Genomic DNA, 19284 nt, shown 5'->3' with positions numbered 1-19284 from the left:
TTCGATTGATCAAAACAGATAAATTTTTTTTATTCTTTTTGTAAAATTAACTGTTAATCACCAGCTCAAGTTGCAGAAACTTTAATGGATGAATATACATTGGAGATGAATATAATGAAACATTACCTATTTAAGAATATATGACCAGAAATCAATTATTGTATATGTCTAATATCAGTCATCAAAATCTAATATCATAATAGAAAAACAATACAAATGCAACAACCAGTTACTGTACATGTCTCTTAACTAATATCATAATAAAAGACAATACAAGAACTAGTTACTGAATAATAGAAAAACATATACAGATATACTTACAAATGCATGAGTCTTCAAAATCTAAATTTCCATAGGTGCGGGGTTGTCAACGGTAACCTTTGCCAATTCTAAAAACAATACACAAAATTAATTAAATAATTTAAAAGTAACAAGTATTGAACTAAAATTAAAAAAAAAAGAAAAAGAGTAACAATGAGTTTACCTTCTTCAAGTTGTTCAACATGATCCAAATCTTCTTCAACACTTATTGGGGTGGTAGATGATCGAAGCCAATCTTGCGTACAAACTAGACTTTCAACCACTTTAGGAAAAAGAGAACTCCTAAATGGATCAAGTACTCGATCTCCTGTGCTGAAAGTAGACTCGGATACAACAGTAGAAACTGAAATTGTCAAGACATCCTGAGCCATAGAAGATAGAATAGGAAACCGATGACAATTAGCTTTACACCAATTCAAAATGTCAAAGTCATCAGTTTCCTCCTCACACACTTCACTTAAATACTTATCCCATTCTGAAGGCACAATTGTAGACCCACTACCACTTGTAGACTTATACTTTTTGAAGCGAGAACTAAGCAAGTTTGGTCTACCAAAATTTGCCTTCTCCACAACAGATGGAGTAGACACTTGAGACGGTTCTCCTGCTTCACCTGGAGGTGCCAATTTTTTCTTATATTCTTCATACAAAGCATATATGACATTTTTTAAGGACAAAACTGCAACATCCCTTTTCTCACCCGGATACATCTCCTTAAGTGCATACTTCATAAACTCTAGCTTGTGCCTAGGATCAAGCACCACAGCAATATAAAGTAGGTGATTTATTTTTTCCGGATCCCCCCAATATTTATCAAACTTTTCTTTCATTTTTCTGGCCATATCACTCAACTCAAGATCGTCACCCTCTTGCCACTCATGTAAGAAACAGTGAACAGTACTAATCTCATAAAAAAATGTGTTAGAGGTGACATATGAAGAACCCGAAACCCGCAAAGTAAGCTCATAAAATTGTTGCAACACTCTAACAAACATTTCGACCCTCGTCCAATCCTCTAGCTTGGGTCTTCCATCAATAGCAATAACCTGTTGCATCTCATTATTCCAATTACTTGTACCAAGATCAAGCATAAAACAAGGTTCTTTCTCATCAAATCTCTCAAAAGCCCTCTCAAACTTTTGAGCGGTCTCTAACATCAAGTATGTGGAGTTCTATCTAGTTGCAACATCCAACGACAATAGGCCCTTAGATTCAATTTTTTCCACTTCCACACATTCTTTGAATTTTCTTAGTCTTGCTGGAGATTGTCTAATATACCTGACTGCATCCCTAACCCTTGTTATTGATTCATCTAGCTCTTTCAATCCATGTTGCACAACCAGATTTATTATATGAGCCACACACCTAATATGCAAATAATGGCCACTCATAATGCTAGCATCCCATTTCACCATTTTTTTCCTGAAGTTACCCACAACAACATCATTTGAACTAGCATTATCTACTGTCAAAGTATAAATTCTATTGAGTTTCCATCTCATTAGACACTTCTCAATTGCCATAGCAATGGCATCACCCTTGTGACTAGATATTGGACAAAAATTTAAGATTTTTTTCTTCATTGTCCAATTATTGTCAATATAGTGCGCCGTCAAGCACATATAATTAATCATTTGAATGGAGGTCTATGTGTCCGTGGTTAAGCAAACTCTTTGACAAGAATTTTTTAACTCATTCATCAATTTCAACCTCTCTTCATTAAATAATTCAAAACAATCACGAGGAATTGTCCAACTTGAAGGAATCTGGAATTTTGGACAAATAACATTGATGAAGGGCCTAAACCCCTCACGCTCAACAAATTTGAAAGGCATCTCATCTACCATCACCATGCAAGCTAAAGCCTTTCTAGCAAGCACTTGATCAAATTTTCAATTCACCAATCCCATACTCTTCCCTTCTTTCTCACCCAATGTTGAAGATTGTTGCAAGTTTAATTGCATTTGGTGGGTTTCCAAAGCATGAGGGTGTTTTTTACATGTTCCCATATGATTTTTTAAAGCCGTGTTCCCATTTTTTTTTAGATCACAATGAAACTCCCTAGAACAATAGTTGCATCTCTCTTTAATAAGACCCTTTGAATTTGTAAACTTGGTAAAATGATCCCACACATCTGACCTAGCTCTAATTGTTTTTCTCTTTGACTTTCCTAGTGATGTTGCACCTGTACCAGGTTGAGATTGGCTACCTTGGTTTGGTGCCATTGGCATTTGTGTAAGCCTTGAACTATCATCCATACTAGGAATGTTTGTGGTGTGACTCATGTCTTCTTCTCTTGCCATCTAAAATTAATACAATTATAATCAATATGTATTGTATTTAAAGAGTGAGTTTAAATGTCTTCTTTTGATTAAATTACACTATTTTGATTAAAAAGAAAAATTAAAGGGGCTGTAATCAAAATTCTATCATTGTCCTACACTCCTAGTACTAGCACTAGAACATGAGAAAATGACCACTTCATATAGAACCAAAACAAAAAAGATAGCGAAACACACACCATGACACCAAAGATATTATGACCATATAAGTTATAACAACATAATCGAAAGGAAAAGAACCAAACCAAAATCTAAAAACAAGGAATGTATAATAAAGGAATTAATAGCAAATTCCACAAGGCATAATCAATAGCAAATGATCACATAACAGATCAATAGGTCCCATGCCTCTAGGACTAAGACAACATTTCAGGTGAAAAATATCTCATGCAAGTTTACACTTCTATATACACATCCATAACTTTAATGCCAAACAGATAAAAACAATAGCAAACTACCCAATAATCATAGTCATAAAGAGTCTTAAATTGATAAATTGAACCAAAACTGGAGGCACAAAATAACTCCATTTCCTTCCATGAAGAATACCACTTGTCATAAAGGGTTTTTAAATTAAAGGGCTGTAATTAAAATTCAATAAAAGACAAAGTCATAGAAGAGGTAATATATAGACTATAGTAAAGATAAAGATGACATAAACCCTAAAACATGACAAAAATACAGAATAATCAAAGCATTGAGCCACTCAATCCAACCCACATATAGCTCTAAAAAATATGTAGACTAAAAAAAATTAAAAAATGCACCAACCTAGAGTCCTGGACAACAATAGCAGCAGCAGATTAGCAGCACGAAACAAATTTGAACGAAAAAATTAAACCTAAACAAACAAGTCAACAATATCAATGAAGAAGAATGACAACAACAAGAAATGATAAAGAGAACAAGAGAACCCTTACAAACAAGAAACAACAATGTTTTCGTAACTAAAAAGTCCCCAAATTTGAGAAACCCTAAACCCTAACATAAAAAAAATAAAATCGAAACTAACCTCTGTGGATCGTCGTCGGTGTGAGTCGATAGTCGAAGCACACAAGGGAAGGAAGTCTGTCAGTCGGTCCGGTCGTCGGGTCGATATCGTCAAAAGAATTGAAACTAATTGATTAGGATTTAGGGTTAGGGTTCGGGTAGAAGTAAAACGAAAGGACTAAGGAAGGTGGCAAGGAGCTTACCGACGGGCGACGGTGACGAACAGACGGTCGGATTTCTCTGACTCTTGGTGAAGATTAGGGTTTCTCTCTCTCTCGGCTCATTGAATAGGGTGTGGAAGTGTGAGTGAAGAAGAGAAGACTCATCCGATCAGGAATATGAAGGTGGGTTTATTCATGAAACGACATCGTTTTATGAAGAACTAAATGACGTCGTTTTTAAGTCGGTCGGTTCGGTTTAGTCGGTTATTCCGACTCCAAAAATTGATAACCGAACCGATAATCGATAACTGAATCGGTCACCCCTATATAATTAACCAAACCGAACCGGCCGGTTCGGTTAGTTCGATCTAACCAAACCATTGCACAGCCCTATGTGTCACATTAAATGTTGCACAGTGTCTGGTATGAGCCATTTAGAAGCGTGGTTATTGATAGGCTAAAATTCAATCTTAAATTTGTGGACTATGATAATCTAAGCATTAAACTTACAATGCCATATTTCATATAAGCTTTACTTATATAAGGATTAAAAATAAATGCCCAAAATTGAATATTGTCTACGTAAATATTTACTAGGTCAATCTCAAATTTTGTGTTTTTTAGTATATCCATGTTAAAACTGAAGCACTGTCGATACCCAATAACTCACTCAAATGCTCACTGAATCAACCACAATACATACACAACTCAGTAAGTAAAAGAAAGACAGAATTGAAATAGAAAAAGGACGATCAAACTACAAGTCTTGCATGCCGATTTTACCTTGGTTCATGCCACGGAAATGACACCACATCCAGCAACTCCACTGAGAGAACAATCCACTAAGAATGAAAGAATCAATACAACGAAGTCATTCACCCTCTCATAGAACCCGAGTACAATTCTCTCAAAAGACTCCAAGAACTATTCTTCTCACAACTCTCTTTATCACTGCACTCGAACAAGAGAATGAAATCATTTCTGATTGATGACTACAACTGATCCCTTTCCCTCATATTTATAAACTATGGGGGGGGACCAACTTAGGGATATAATCGACTCTACAAAGTCTAAACTACGCCTAATATATTTAGTTAATTACAGAAACATCCTGCATGCTAACTACCACTTGATCATCATCATTAACTCCTCTGATTTCTTCTAAGCTTCTCGCACACTTAACTTGGGCAAAACATCAACAAATCTCCACCATTTTGCCTCGACTAAAACCTGAAACTTTATCATTCTTGTTTCGCTCTCCTTGGAAACCTAAAAAGTGGTCAATCAAACAACATAAAACTATAACAACTTTAAACAATGATGCAGTTTGGACATGGGAACAGCTTCAGTGAACATGTTAGCTGCATTATCATTACGTGCAACTTTAATAAGATCAATCTCCTTCTTCTCAAGCATCTCTTATAAAATGGTACCTAATGTCAATATGTTTAGTCCTCTCATGGTGGCTTTGATTTTTAGCCAAGTGTATAGCACTTTGGCTGTCACACTTTAGAATAACCTTCACATTATTTCCTAGGAGCACACTAACCAAACCTTTCAGCCACAATGACCCTTTAACAACCTCGGTCATTGCTATATACTCTGATTCGGTGGTTGAAAGTGCCACAACTGGCTGAAGATTAGTCTTCCAACTAATTGTTGAGTTCCATATTTGAAACACATAGTCGGTGGAAGATCTTCTCCTATCTAGGTCCGATGCCTAATCTGCATCTGTATAACCTATAATATTTGGTTCTTCCATAGCTCCACCATATACTAAGACCTTATTAATTGACCCCTTTAGGTATCTAAACACCCATTTTACAACTGTCCAATGTTCCTTCCCTAGATTAGCCATGAATCTACTTATCACACTCATGGCATGGGGTAAATCCGGCCTAGAACACACGATAGCGTACATAAGGTTGCTAACAACATTAGAATAGGGAATTCTTTCCATTTCTCTTAGGCTTTCTTCATCCGTTAGAGATTGGGCATGCGATAATTTGAAATGTTGTGCAAAGGGTACATTTACCACTTTTGAACCCAACATATTAAATTTCCTTATAATTTTCTGTAGATAGGCTTTCTAGGATAGCTGGGGGTTTGGTTATGTCTATCCCTAGTAATTTCTATCCCTAAAATTTTCTTAGCTTCACCTAACTTTTTCATGTCGAAGGCTGACCTAAGTTTCAACTTTAAACTTTGGATTTCAACAGGTGAATGACTTGCAATAAGCATGTCATCTACGGATAACAGGAGGTAAATTGTTACTTTAGAGAAAACATGCCTAAGGTAGACACAACAATCAAATGAGCTTCTTATAAACCCTTGACTTAGCATAAATGAGTCAAATTTCTTGTACCACTGCCTAGGAGACTGTTTTAATCCATATAAGGACTTCTTCAACAAGCAAACCTTGTCCTCTTTTCCCCTAATTTCAAATTCTCTAGGTTGATCCATTAGAATTTCTTCTTCTAACTTGCCATGGAGGAATGCGGTGGTAACATCCATCTGGTCTAGGCAAAGGTCTAGATGAGCTGTCATAGCTAGCAAGGTTCTTATGGAAGTGTGTCTCACAACTGAAGAAAACACTTCATTGAAATCTACCCTTGCTAGTTGGGTAAAACCCTTGCTACTAGCCTAGCTTTATACTTAGGCTTAAGGCTATCTCCAGTTCCTTCTTTCACCTTAAATAACCACCTTCAACCTATTATTCTTTTTCCCAAGGGTCTATCTACCAACACCCAAGTCTCATTCTTTTTCAAGGATTCCATCTCAGCTTCCATGGCAGCCTTCCATTTATGAGATTCCTTTGAGTTTATAGCCTCTTCATAGGACTGAGGCTCTTCTCCAGCCATCTCATCCGCACTTAGCAGTGCGTATGCCACTAAATCAGAGAAACCATATCTCACTGGTGGCCTACTAACTCTTCTTTGCCTATTTCGGCCTACATTATACCTTTCTTTAATTAAATCTCCTATTGTACTTGATGAGCCAATACTGTCCATGTGCTGGTCTTCATCATAACTCGATGAATCCCTCACATCTATAGATCTGTCAAGGCTATTTCGGCTTGAGGATCCTTCACCAGCACTTGGCTGGTCCTAAATAGGATCTAAGGGAGTATCATATGCGACAACATCATCCTCTTGCTGTTGTTCAAAATTTACAACTTTTTCCTTCTCTTTTATATCCCTATTCTCCTTATCTTGATTAATAAAGGAATTCTCATCAAAAGTTACATCTCTACTTACCATGGTTCTAGGCATTTCTTCTTCTAAGTTCTACAACATATACTCTTTAACCCCTGATGGATAACCAATAAACACACATTTCTTGGCCCTAGGTTCTAATTTACCTTGTTTTACATGAGCATAAGCTATACACCCAAACACCCTAAGATGATCTAGGTTTGGCTTATGATTATTCCACATTTCATAAGGTATTTTAAAACCTATGGCTGATGAACGTGACCGGTTTATCACATAGGCTGTTGTAGGAACAACCTCTCCCTAAAATGCTTTTGGAAGCTTAGCATGAAACAACTTACATCTCACCCTCTCTAGGAGGGTTCTATTCATGCGCTTAGCTAACCTGTTTTGTTTAGGGTTACCGGGGGCAGTAGGGTGTCTTAGGATGCCACTCTTTTTACATAATTGAGTGAATTCCTTATTATAAAATTCTAGACCATTATCAGTCCTAATGACCTTCAAATTGGTCCTAAGGCCCAAGCATTGATTTGGCATATTTTGGATGAGGAAAAGCCCTCCTAGAAACTTTGTTAGGCTTAATTTTGATTTTTTGTGCATCAAAGGTAATCTTGTCATTTTGCATAATGTTTCCTAAAGTCTTTGTGGTAACTCTAATTTTCTGTTTGGGTTTTTTTTATTTATTTTATTTTATATAGTGTTCAGGTTTTATTTATAGTATTTCTAGTCTTATTATGAATTTTAATTTTTGTTTAGTTTCCTAATAGGAAAAGGATTTCCTAATCCTAGTAGGAATAGAGGTACCAAAACTATATAATTATTATTATAATCCTCTTTTTTTCATTGGTGAATAGAACAACTATTGCATTTTTCTCTAAGCATAGATACTTTTTGTGAATAGAATAATGTGTGTATTCAACCAAAAATGTATAATACAAGAGAATATTTATACAAGTATTTTAAGTTAATTACACCGATATTCCTTACTTTTCTTATTTAACACTCCCTTTCAAGTTGGAGCATATATATTGAACATGTCTAGTTTGGTATAAATGTAATTCACACGAGAATCTCTAAGTGATTTGGTGAGTAAATTAGTCAACTGATCATTGGAACCCACATTTGTTGTAACTACATCATCAGTGAGCACATTTTCTCTAACAAAGTGGCAATCAATTTCAATGTGCTTGGTTCTCTCATGAAACATAAGATTAGAACTAATATGCATTGCAATCAGATTGTCACAAATCAATTGCATAGACTTGACTAGACTAACTCCTAACGCCTTAATTAATTGTTTCAGTTACATTAGTTTACATGTTGTTACGACCATTGCTCTATATTCAGGTGTTGCACTGGACCTGCCAACAACAGTTTTGTTCTTACTTTTTCAAGAGATTAGGTTTCCACCAACAAATACATAGTATCTGTATGTGAATTGCCTGTCACTAGGTGTCACAGAGGCAATTTATTGGGAGTTCTTTTTAAATTTTGCTAGTTGTGATCTTCATTTATATGTTTATCATTTCTATTGTAACCATTAGTGTGCTAGAGGACTAGTAGAATATGTTATAATCAAAGTTTGTTATTCGGTTATGGGTGAGGGCCCACCTATTAGGAGAATATACTCCTCCAACGGCCTTACAAATATGCCTCTCGTGCGCTTGGGAGGGGATGCATGAAAATTAAGAAGATTCTGTTTCTCTATCTGACCATTCTCTCTCTCTGTTCGTCTCTCTCCTCTAATTCCTTGCTGTTCTTCTTACTGTCGACTCCATTTTCAAGTGGAGGACTGAATTTCCCTACCAATCCCATCGGATTAGTAGTAGGGCTGCAGTAGTTACAACAGGGTTGTGACATATTGGTGATCTTGCCCAATCAATATCTGTATATCCCACAATCTGACTGTGTCCATGATTTTGATACAATACACCCCGATCGGGGGGAGCCTTATGTTATGGTAGCTAGCAAGTAATGTGAATAAATGTGTAAATTCAACTATTAGGCGATTGAATTACTGTTTAAGCCTTGTTGGTGGAATGTGCCAGCATGCTAGGACAGGTTGTAAAGGGCCAGCGCACATGGGCTCGTGCCTAACTGTTTTTGGTGCCCATTTTTCAGATTAGTATAAATAACCGATCCAGCACTAAACCAAACATGTTAAATGAAAATCGGAAATGAGTTTCCCTCCCATTCTCTCTAAATTCTTCTCCTAAAATCCTCTCTCTATTCTGATCTCCTTCCTCTTTCTGATAATCCTCCCATTCCCTCTTAATTTCCTATTCTCGATCCTTCGAGAATTCCATTGTCAGATTTATAATTTGATAAATTGGTATCAGAGTAAGGATCCTTCCTTCGTTGCGGATTGTGTGAGCAATGGCTGACAGAACCAGGATGCAACAGATGGAAGCACAACTACAACAAGTTCCAACGTCTGTGGCCGAGGTGCAAGGTAGAATGGATTCAATGGAAGAGAAGGTTGGATTGATGGTGGATAGGAAGCTGGACGCATTGGTGGAAAGGCTTAGAGGAGATATGCGGTTGCAATTAAGGGAAGAAATGCAGGAAGTAAGAGATCAGGGGAATCTGTTGCGTGATCAGTTGCAACAATTTATGAGAATGTTCGCAGGCCAATCACAAGTGAGAATCTCCCCTGACTTCTCGCCAAGGGAAAGATCGGAGCCAATTCTACCGGGCCTCGGTGGAAACCACCAAAATATCGAATTATTGGTGTCGAAAGGAGAGCCAGCCACGGTGGAAGAATTTGTACTGGAGAGAAGACGGGAGGTGCCGACTCGTCCGCATCAAACCGGATTTCCAGTACCTAAACTGGAACTTCCGATGTTTGAAGGGGTGAAACCACAATGGTGGCTGAGTAGATGTGAGAAATTATTTGAAATCTATCGTGTAGAGGAGAATCAGAAGGTGGCTTTAGTGACAGCGTATCTTCATGATGCAGGGGATATATGGTTCCAAGGATGGTCCAGGGTGAGAGAGAGATATAATTGGGATGACTTCGTGCAAGGGCTGTGCGAGAGGTTTGGAGAGCGAGGACGATGGGACTTGGTACAAGAATTTAATCGCCTAAGGCTAGAAGGAACGGTGTTGGAGTTTCGGGCGAAATTTGAGGAGCTCAAATTTAGGATGCTCAACCAGAATCCTTACCTGAATGAGGAATACTTCGTATCCAGCTTCATTGGAGGATTGAATGATGAATTGAGATCGGCAGTACAAGTCCTCCGCCCTAAGATGGTACAAGAAGCGGTAGAAGGGGTTGCTTTACAGGAGATGACGTTTGAGGCACTGCTAAAGAAACAGAAGATACAGAGTAAAGGAACATTGGTCGAGCCTATAACGTACGAAAATCGACCTGTCGGAAGAGAATTGGTCAAATTTGGTACCAATATTAGGTATCTAAATTCAACTTTAGTTGCTCAGAACATGCAAAACGAGGACAAACTGATGGAGCAAAGGAGAGTTGCAGGACTATGTGTTAAGTGTGGAGAGAAGTACACGCCAAGGCACCAATGTAGGAGACAACTCCTACTATTGGAGGGAGGAGATGAGGAAGGAGACAGAGAAAAAGAAATGATGGAGGGAGAGGAAGAGGAAGAAGATGGGGTTGCTATATCCCTACATGCCATCAAAGGGGTATCTAATAGCAAGATTATCAAGGTAGAGGGTAAGGTACATGACAATTGCTTGCTGGTTCTGATAGATAGTGGGAGAACCTATTGTTTCATTGATGAAGGAATTGCTAGGAGATGAAATACCCAACGGCTAGCACACCACCCCTCTCAGTAACAGTGGCCAACGGGGATAAGGCACTCAACAAATCAGCTTGCCTAGGATTTTGCTGGGAGATGCAAGGGGAAGTGTTCCGGGCTGATTTGAGGTTGCTAAAATTGGGAGGATGTCACATTGTACTTGGTGTAGATTGGATGCGTGAGGTAAGCCCTATTAGTTTCGACTTCAACAATATGGAAGTTATACTTGAAAAAGAGGGCAGAAGAGTAGTGCTACAAGGAAATGTGGAAGTGGGAACTTGTAAAATGATGAAGGGAAAGAAATTGTAGCAATTATTCAAAAAGAAGATGGCACAAGTGGATCAATTGTTTTCAATCCAAGCCACTGAAGAAGTGAACAAGAATCCCTCCCATCAGACATGGAAGGTACACGAATTGACCCTCCTTGATACTTTATTGATTGAATACAAGGACCTCTTTGTAGAACCTAAAACCTTATCTCCCAAGAGACCCCTAGACCATACCATACCATTGTTACCTAATGTTGGACTAGTAAACATTAGGTCTTACCGGTACCCACCTAAACTCAAATCTGAAATAGAAAAGATGGTACGAGACATGCTAAATCAATCTATTATCTGTCCCAGCCATAGTCCTTTTTGCTTCTCTTGTCCTCTTAGTGAAAAAAAAAAGATGGTAATTGGCGCTTCTGTGTTGATTACAGACAACTCAATGCATCACCATTAAGGACAAATTTTCCATTCCAATTATCGAAGATTTACTCGATGAACTCAAACATGCAACCATATTTACCAAGTTAGACCTTCGTTCGGGATACCATCAAATTAGGATGGATCCCAACGACATTCACAAGACTGCATTTCGAACACACCATGGCCATTTTGAATTTAAAGTCATGCCGTTTGGTCTCACAAATGTCCCTGCCACATTCCAAGCCCTTATGAACCAAATTTTCAAACCCTACCTCAGAAAATTTGTATTGGTCTTCTTTGATGATATCCTAATCTATAGCCCTTCATTCAAGCAACATCTAAACCACCTTAGGGCTACATTTGAGATCCTACAATTCAATTAGTTATGCATCAAGAGGTCGAAGTGTGCATTTGCACAGACACAAGTAGAGTATTTGGGACACATCATATCAAGGGCTGGAGTTGGGTCTAATCCAAAGAAGATAGAGGCAGTGGTATCATGGCCTAAACCTGCAAATATCAATGCGTTAAGGGGTTTCCTAGGGTTTATTGGATACTACAGAAAGTTTGTGAAGAATTATGGAACAATCAGCAAGCCTTTAACAGAATTATTGAAGAAAGAGGGATTTAAATGGAACCCCAAAGCAGAGCAGGCTTTTGAGCAATTAAAGGAGGCATTGAGCAAGGTTCCTACACTTGGCTTACCAGACTTTAGTAAGCCATTCACCCTGGAGACGGTTTATGATTCCCAGTGTGGATATGGTTTCAATTGAATGACATTCACATTAGCAAAATTATAATAATTATTATGATGCTGAAGGTTTGCCTAAGTTTAATGACAAAATTAGAATAAGGTTCAGTTAAGGTAAATGAATTTTAAAAACTGTTAAAGAAATGGTTTAAGTAGTTAGTTGGGAGGGTTGTCTATGGAGGATGCTAGATTTTACTGGGTGTAGAGATGGGGAAAAAGAAGTGCTAGTGATATATCTAAAGAAAGAGTAGAGAATAATACATAACTCTATCCATTCTCCTTCAGCCTCACCACCCCCTTGTCCCCCGTGCAGTGGGGCACACACCCCACCACCACCTTCGCAGGTGTTCTAGTAAATTCAAGAATTATTTTCCCAAATATTAGGAAACAATTTTCATTAAATAACCTTATAGGTATCCAACATTATTGTGGTGGTTTTAGTGGGGATGATTGGACTTTGATTTCTACTAATGTTTCAGTTCAGTGTCCTCGGAAATGAAGCTTTTTTTTCCTTTTCTACAGAAGAAAACTGCTGATGTGACATCTCACAGTTTTTAGGATAATATCTTGTTTCCTATCATTTTGCTTCCGCTTCCTAGGTTGAAACAAATGCTCGTCACCATTCATTTGGAGTCAGGTTTGACTAATTGTGGATAGAGTGAAAGGATGTGGAGTGGAAGGCTGTTGTTCATTGGTTGATGGAGTTGGACAAGCATTGCCTTCAGAGATTGGAATTATCTAATGAGGTCTTTCTTGTATTTTTGTTATTGAATGGAACTTGACTTAGGTCACTTTGACAGGTTAAAAGAGTTGCAGCTGCTTGGTCAATTCATTCTAAAATAGTGACCTTAAATAATTTTACATGGTGGAAAAAATATAGCTGTATTCTTTGCGAACCCCTTCATTCTCCTGTTCTCTTCTCTGAATTCTTTCTAGGAATCTCATTACTTGTTACTACATGCATTTCAGGTATTTTCTTCTTTTTCCAGGTTATTGCAGGTATTTGTGTTTTAGTATGGGTTGTAAACATTGGTCATTTTCGTGATCCTGCTCATGGTGGCTTCTTGCGAGGTGCAATCCATTATTTTAAGGTAATGATTCAGTGCTGATTTTCTTTTTCCCTTCCATGATGTGTGTATACATATAAAATTTTCTCCCATGCCGATCCTCTTGAAGTAAGGTTTCTAAACATTAATTTTCTACCTGCATTGGCTGTTAAATCTATTGAAATTTCTTTTAATTCTCAATTTTGATTTGACATGCATATAGAATCTTGAATATTTGTACCATATCCTGTGTTGTTTTGTCGAGTGTTCCTCTTTTAGTTATCTGGATAGAAAGAGTATCTAGGGGTGGAAAAGGTTAGTAGAGTGTGGATGGATGACTTTTGTCACTTAGGCAAACATTCTAAGAGCTGAAGAGTTCAGTGGCTCATATTACTAACTTGGTTGCCCCCAAGTTATTGTCCAACCATGCTGCTTCTCCTTGAACTACCTGAGTCCTTTCACTAAGTGACATTTATCTGCTTGTAAAACTTTTGGGCCAAAATGTACATGAGGAGTTAACATTACTGAGATATGATGCTCACTGATTCAAGTGACTGCCTCCCGAAACCACTGGTTTCCAAAGTACCATATGTAAAGGTTGATGCCTGCTGGAAATAAAATAAGTTGGTTTCCTGAGAAAAGTGGATCCAGATTGGTGTCAATTAGGTGGTCTTTGAGCCTTTGTTGCTCTCCATGATGCTTTCAGATTAATGGGTTCCCTTCTATGTAAAGCAAAAGAAACAAAATATTTTGGATCTCCTTTGATGCTCTCTCGCCACCACCCCCCCCCCCCCAAAAAAAAAAAAAGAAAAAAAAAGTGTTATGCACCTATGGTGCAAAGTTGCCTTGAGTGGATACTTTATATATCAAAAAAATACTGACATTTAGTTAATTCTAAGGTGGTGAGTACCATATCCAAAACATTTGGAATATAGACCCTCCTAATATGACATAATTTATTGTATGTTAAATTAAGCATAAATTGGGTAGTATGAAAATCCTAAGCGAGGTTTAGAAGATGGTACACATGTGTTGGAACTAATAGAGGCCACTGCAAAACCAAGGCAAGATAACTGATCCTGTGTCAGCTATCCAAAATAGAACATGCATGTTGTATACCACTGAAACTGGATGGGCATGCCAGCAGTAGGGAATGTCTCTTTACTAGTACTCATTGTTAGACAAGGGCAGGTCTGAGGCAAATCAGAAGGGAACAAAAATTGCTTTTAGTGCAATGAGCACCGCTGGACGGGCTATGGCTATCTAGGGGTGCTAGGCCACCACTAGTTGTCCCCAAGGTGCATGATTTTCTGAATAATTCTGGAGACATGCAGGAGTAAGTCTTCTATATACCAGGGATCACATCCTCTATTTCTTGACTGAATTTTATCTTACTCTATATTCTGCCTGAGTTCTGGAATTCTTTTCTTATTCATAACATAGGAGAGACTTCTCTAATCAACTTGAGCAAAATTCTTTGCAAAACCAGCCTTCAAAATCTTGAAAATTGAGGCCTTAGAAGAGAGTTCCAAGGGGAGTGCATTGTGTGCCTAGATTTGGGTCACAGGTAAAGTGTGTAGGAGATCATAGAGGCAACCACTTAAATCATGGATTCAATTTAGGGTTTTATGGCTTGTAAATACTTGTTATCTATTCTGATTACTGCGCATGGTTTTGGTTTCAAATGGTCTTTGGATCTGACTTGAGATTCTTGCCTACAATTATGATTGGTGGTAAGGTTTTCCCCCTAAAAGCTGTAAACCTCATTTAGATTCTATATTTATATTCCATATTTCAATTGTGAATGTATTTGCCCACATTAATTGGATTAAGTTAAATCAAAGGCCAAACAATTCTTGATGAGTCTTAAGTGAAAAAGTATTCATTTCATTGCATTCAAAACTTTATATGATAGCCCAGTGCTGTTGGTACTAGCTGTTTCTGGATGCCTGCATTAATTGGCACCTTAGTTTCTGAAGGAGTGAGCTAGTTGAATGCATGCCCATGATTAACTGTAGGAACATGTTCATGCATTATTGGAAGGACTTTATTTCTGTATTCTTTTTATTTGTTGGGGGTGACTAAGATGTCATTCTGGATCTCATTTTTCAATTGTTTTTTTTTTCTATCAGATTTTCCTTATGAAGACTATTCTATAATCAATACCTCAGTGTTATAGAATTGTTTGATTGCTACGCCCATTAAGTACTATAGATCTCCAGATGGGACACTACTTCATTAACTCGCCATAAGGGGCCGTCATCATCCACTTTGTAGCTTGTGGAGTGGTGTTGGCTTCTTTCGTCAAATTGATTTTTTGTCTTTTTTTTAGTGATGATTGCAAAAGAGTTGGGCTTACTGTATCCATACATGGAAGCAGCATCATGGAACTTTACATCTTGAAAATGAATAAGATGTAGTGGGATGAAAATTTCTTGTGAAGTTATGCTGTCCTAATGTCAAAACAAATTTACTTCATACACTTGTTTCAGTATGATCACTGATTTTTCATTGAACATTAGACAGTTATATATCAGCAAGTACTTTCTTTTTGCTTTTCCTTATATATTGACAAATGTTTGCTTTATTTTTGTCATGGCTTGCATTCCCATGACCCTTCTAGGAAAAGTCACATGAGAGTCTCTAACTCTTACATTTTAAAATACTTGACAGAGTGTTAACTTCTTGAAATATTAAATTGCATTTACAGAAAAAAAAAAAGAAATATTAAACTGCACCCAGTTATGCAGCTCCAAGCACACCTTTGCCCAGGATCATAGGACTACTTCCTAATTACAAGGTTTCTCACTTTACTGCCCTTGTGATGTTTCTTTTCCAAACTTTAATGAGGGGTAACAAGCCTAACATGACACCTAGGACCTATTTATAACAAGGCAATTCCAAACACTGATCTTACTACTTACATATCCCATGTAACACCCTCATGTTATATCTAGTTCAATTTTTATGTAGCAGAACCATAAATGTTATAATGATAATTCTTAATATATTTGGACCTTAAATCAAAGGATCTTCAAATTTAATGCAGGTGATCCTGCTGTATGATTAGTGTTAGAAATCCAAAAATCTCTGCTATAGTTGTTTCCTTCCTAGAATATCTCTATTTTTTTATTTCTAGAGTTTCTTTCCTAGAATAATAAGGTTGCTCCTTTGTGCATGGGATTGAGTTATGGGAACTCTCTTTGCAAAGCCAGGGTAAGGTTGCATATGAAAATGATCATCCCTTGAACCTCGCAAAGCAATGTGCCTCATGCACCAGGGATGCTCTTTCCTTTCTAGTTTTACTGGACATACTTTTGTCCCATTTATTTGGGATTGATTATCCTGTTGGTTCCACCTATTGTCATGTTCTTTTGTCAATTTTTCTTCTCTCTCTCTCTCTCTCTCTCTCATGTTGAGTCCTACAAATTGTTAGTTTCAAGATGCTGTACCCACAACGCAATCTTACATTTTTAAATGAACCTCTCCTTGATTTTATTCTGTTAGATTTGGTTTTGTTGCATGTAATGTAAGTCATTATGATTCTCTGTCATGTCCGTTTAAGTGTTTGGATACTGGGATGCTATTCTTGCTTTGTCTTCTCACCTTGATATATGGTTCTAAATTCTTACCTTCTTATATTCTGAAGTGAGTTGTGAATTCCATGGCTTGGTAATATCTGACTTACTTAAATTTCCTGTTTAGATTGCAGTTGCTCTTGCAGTTGCAGCTATTCCTGAGGGACTTCCTGCAGTCGTTACCACGTGAGTGCTTTAATTTTGTTTTTTTTTAAATGATGAAGAACAAGCATGCATTGGATGCCTTTCATAAGTACTGTTAGTTCATTTGAAGCATATCCATGCTGGGGCTGGATGTGTTGCATAATGCAACACTGCCATCATAGAATAATATTTGATCTAAACAGGCAGAACACTCATGCTTTAGTGCTTTTGACCAAAACATTTTGAAGTTGGAACTGTTGTACATTAACATTCACATGCAAGCATATAGCTGATATTTAGAGTAGGCTGCTGTCAGGAACCCTAATGTTCTATAAAGGGATTCCTTTTTCTTATTTTTTATATGGCAGTTAGTGGGTGATTGTACCTTCAGGTAGCTGTTTGGGGTTGTACCTTGTAAATTGGTTTGGCACCAACCAAACACTGCGTTAGGATTGGCGTATAAGCAACTAACCCACCCTAATGAGGAGAATTGATAATTTCTATCCAATTTTTTTTTTCTATAAATAAATTTCTATCCAATTTCATATCTCTCTCTCTTTGAATTCTCCCTCCCGAATGTTCTTTCTCTCTCGCTCCCTCTTGTTCTTATCTCCCTCCATTTTTCTCTCATTTCTCACCAAAATTCTATTATGATTCTCATCAATATAGTGGAATTGGTCCATCAGGTTCAAGATCTTGACAAAGTGGTATCAGAGCGACCGATCCTTGGATGTGAGTCGGGTGATTGTTGCGATGATCACTTGGTGATTGTTAGGGTGATCGATTGAAGTGAGGCGAGCAGTGGTGAATATTGAGTTTAGTTCCATTGATATAGGGTTGTTCCTAGTTCCCCTGTTCGAAAGGTCTAAGCAAACTGCTCATAAGGCTGATGAGATCCTAAGGCTAGGACTTTTGGACCTTTGGGCTCCGAAGTTTAAATCTAGACATGGAGGTTATGTTTCAGTCATTGAGGAAAGGCATAATGACAGTAGTAAGAACAAGGGAGTCACTGGCACTTTCATATCAAGTGGAGAAGAGAACTTGATCGTAGATATTTTGGAAGGCTACATTTTATGTGTGAAGTGAGAGCTCAACAATGGAAAGTATGAAAAACAGAGGTAGAAAAATAGCTCAGGAGTTGTTTCAATTGAAATCAACGGAACAAAATGAACCACACTTAACATAAGTTGAAAGCTGACTTATACATTGTTAGCTTTCATACAACATATTAAAAATGCAGTAACTAATCACTTACAAACATAGCAGCCAAACACAGTTAAACAAACTATACAACACAATTAAGCATCAAGACATAATCATCAAAACACCGAACAACAATATCTTCAACATGCCCCCTCAAACGAGACTCCATAATCAACTGTGAGCTGAAACAGTTGAGCAATGACCAGCAGGTGTCATGTGGAGGCGAAGTTTGTTACATAGAAACAAGAACCGATCCGTAGGCAAGCTCTTGGTAAAAATGTCAGCAACTTGATGCTAAGAAGGAACATACCGAATGTCCACATCTCCAGATTCAACCTTCTCGCGAACAAAATGCACATCAACTTCAATGTGCTTAGTCCTGGAATGGAACACAGGGTTTTCAGCAATAGACTTAGCAGCTAGGTTGTCACACCAGAGAATAGGTGTAGTTGTAAAAGGATAACCCAACTCATTTAGTAAAGTTTTTAACCACAAGATTTCAGCAACACCTTGAGCCATAGCTCGATATTCTACTTCACCAACAGAACGAGCAACCATAGTTTGCTTCTTTGAGCTCCAAACCAAGAGATTATCTCCAAGAAAGACACAAACACCACTAGTGGACCGTCGGGTGACTTTACAACCAGCATGGTCGGCATCCATATACACAGAGAGAGCCAAACTAGAAGAAGATGGAGTGAACTTCAGACCAAACCCAACTGTTCCCTTCAGATAACGAAGTAAACGTTTGCAGGCAAGCCAATATTGTACCTTTGGAGCAGCTGAGAACTGACTCAGCTTATTAATAGTGAAAGCAACATCCAGACGAGTATAGGTGAGATATTGAAGAGACCCAACAATAGTCCGGTAGAGTTGGGTTAGAAAAATCATCACCATCAGTAGTTAATGAACAGTCTGGACTCATGGGAGTTGAACAAGGCTTACAACCAGTCATGACAGCCTTCTGAAGTAAGTCCAATGTATACTTGGACTGAGTCAAATACAAACCAGTATCATCTCGAAAAGCCTCAAAACCAAGAAAATAGTTAACAGATCCAAGAGTCTTGAGGGCAAAAT

The 19284-nt window shown here is 37.7% G+C and overlaps 1 protein-coding gene across 9 annotated transcripts in view; it reads left to right on the top strand.

The window, feature by feature from the left end:
* Nucleotides 1–19284, top strand: part of LOC127807998 (calcium-transporting ATPase 3, endoplasmic reticulum-type) — a 141719-nt gene that overhangs the window by 21278 nt on the left and 101157 nt on the right. For all 9 annotated transcript variants that reach the window (XR_008024844.1, XR_008024846.1, XR_008024847.1 and 6 more), the window contains 2 exons: nucleotides 13226–13327; nucleotides 16988–17046. Coding sequence is in view for 2 of the 9 variants with exons in the window: in XM_052346292.1 (XP_052202252.1) it covers nucleotides 13226–13327; nucleotides 16988–17046 (161 nt within the window). In the remaining 7 variants the exon portion in view is untranslated. The remainder of the gene's footprint in view (nucleotides 1–13225; nucleotides 13328–16987; nucleotides 17047–19284) is intronic.

The sequence above is a fragment of the Diospyros lotus genome, chromosome 8 (assembly GCF_014633365.1).
Source record: "Diospyros lotus cultivar Yz01 chromosome 8, ASM1463336v1, whole genome shotgun sequence".
NCBI lineage: Eukaryota > Viridiplantae > Streptophyta > Magnoliopsida > Ericales > Ebenaceae > Diospyros > Diospyros lotus.
This window is presented reverse-complemented; position numbering and strand designations above follow the sequence as displayed.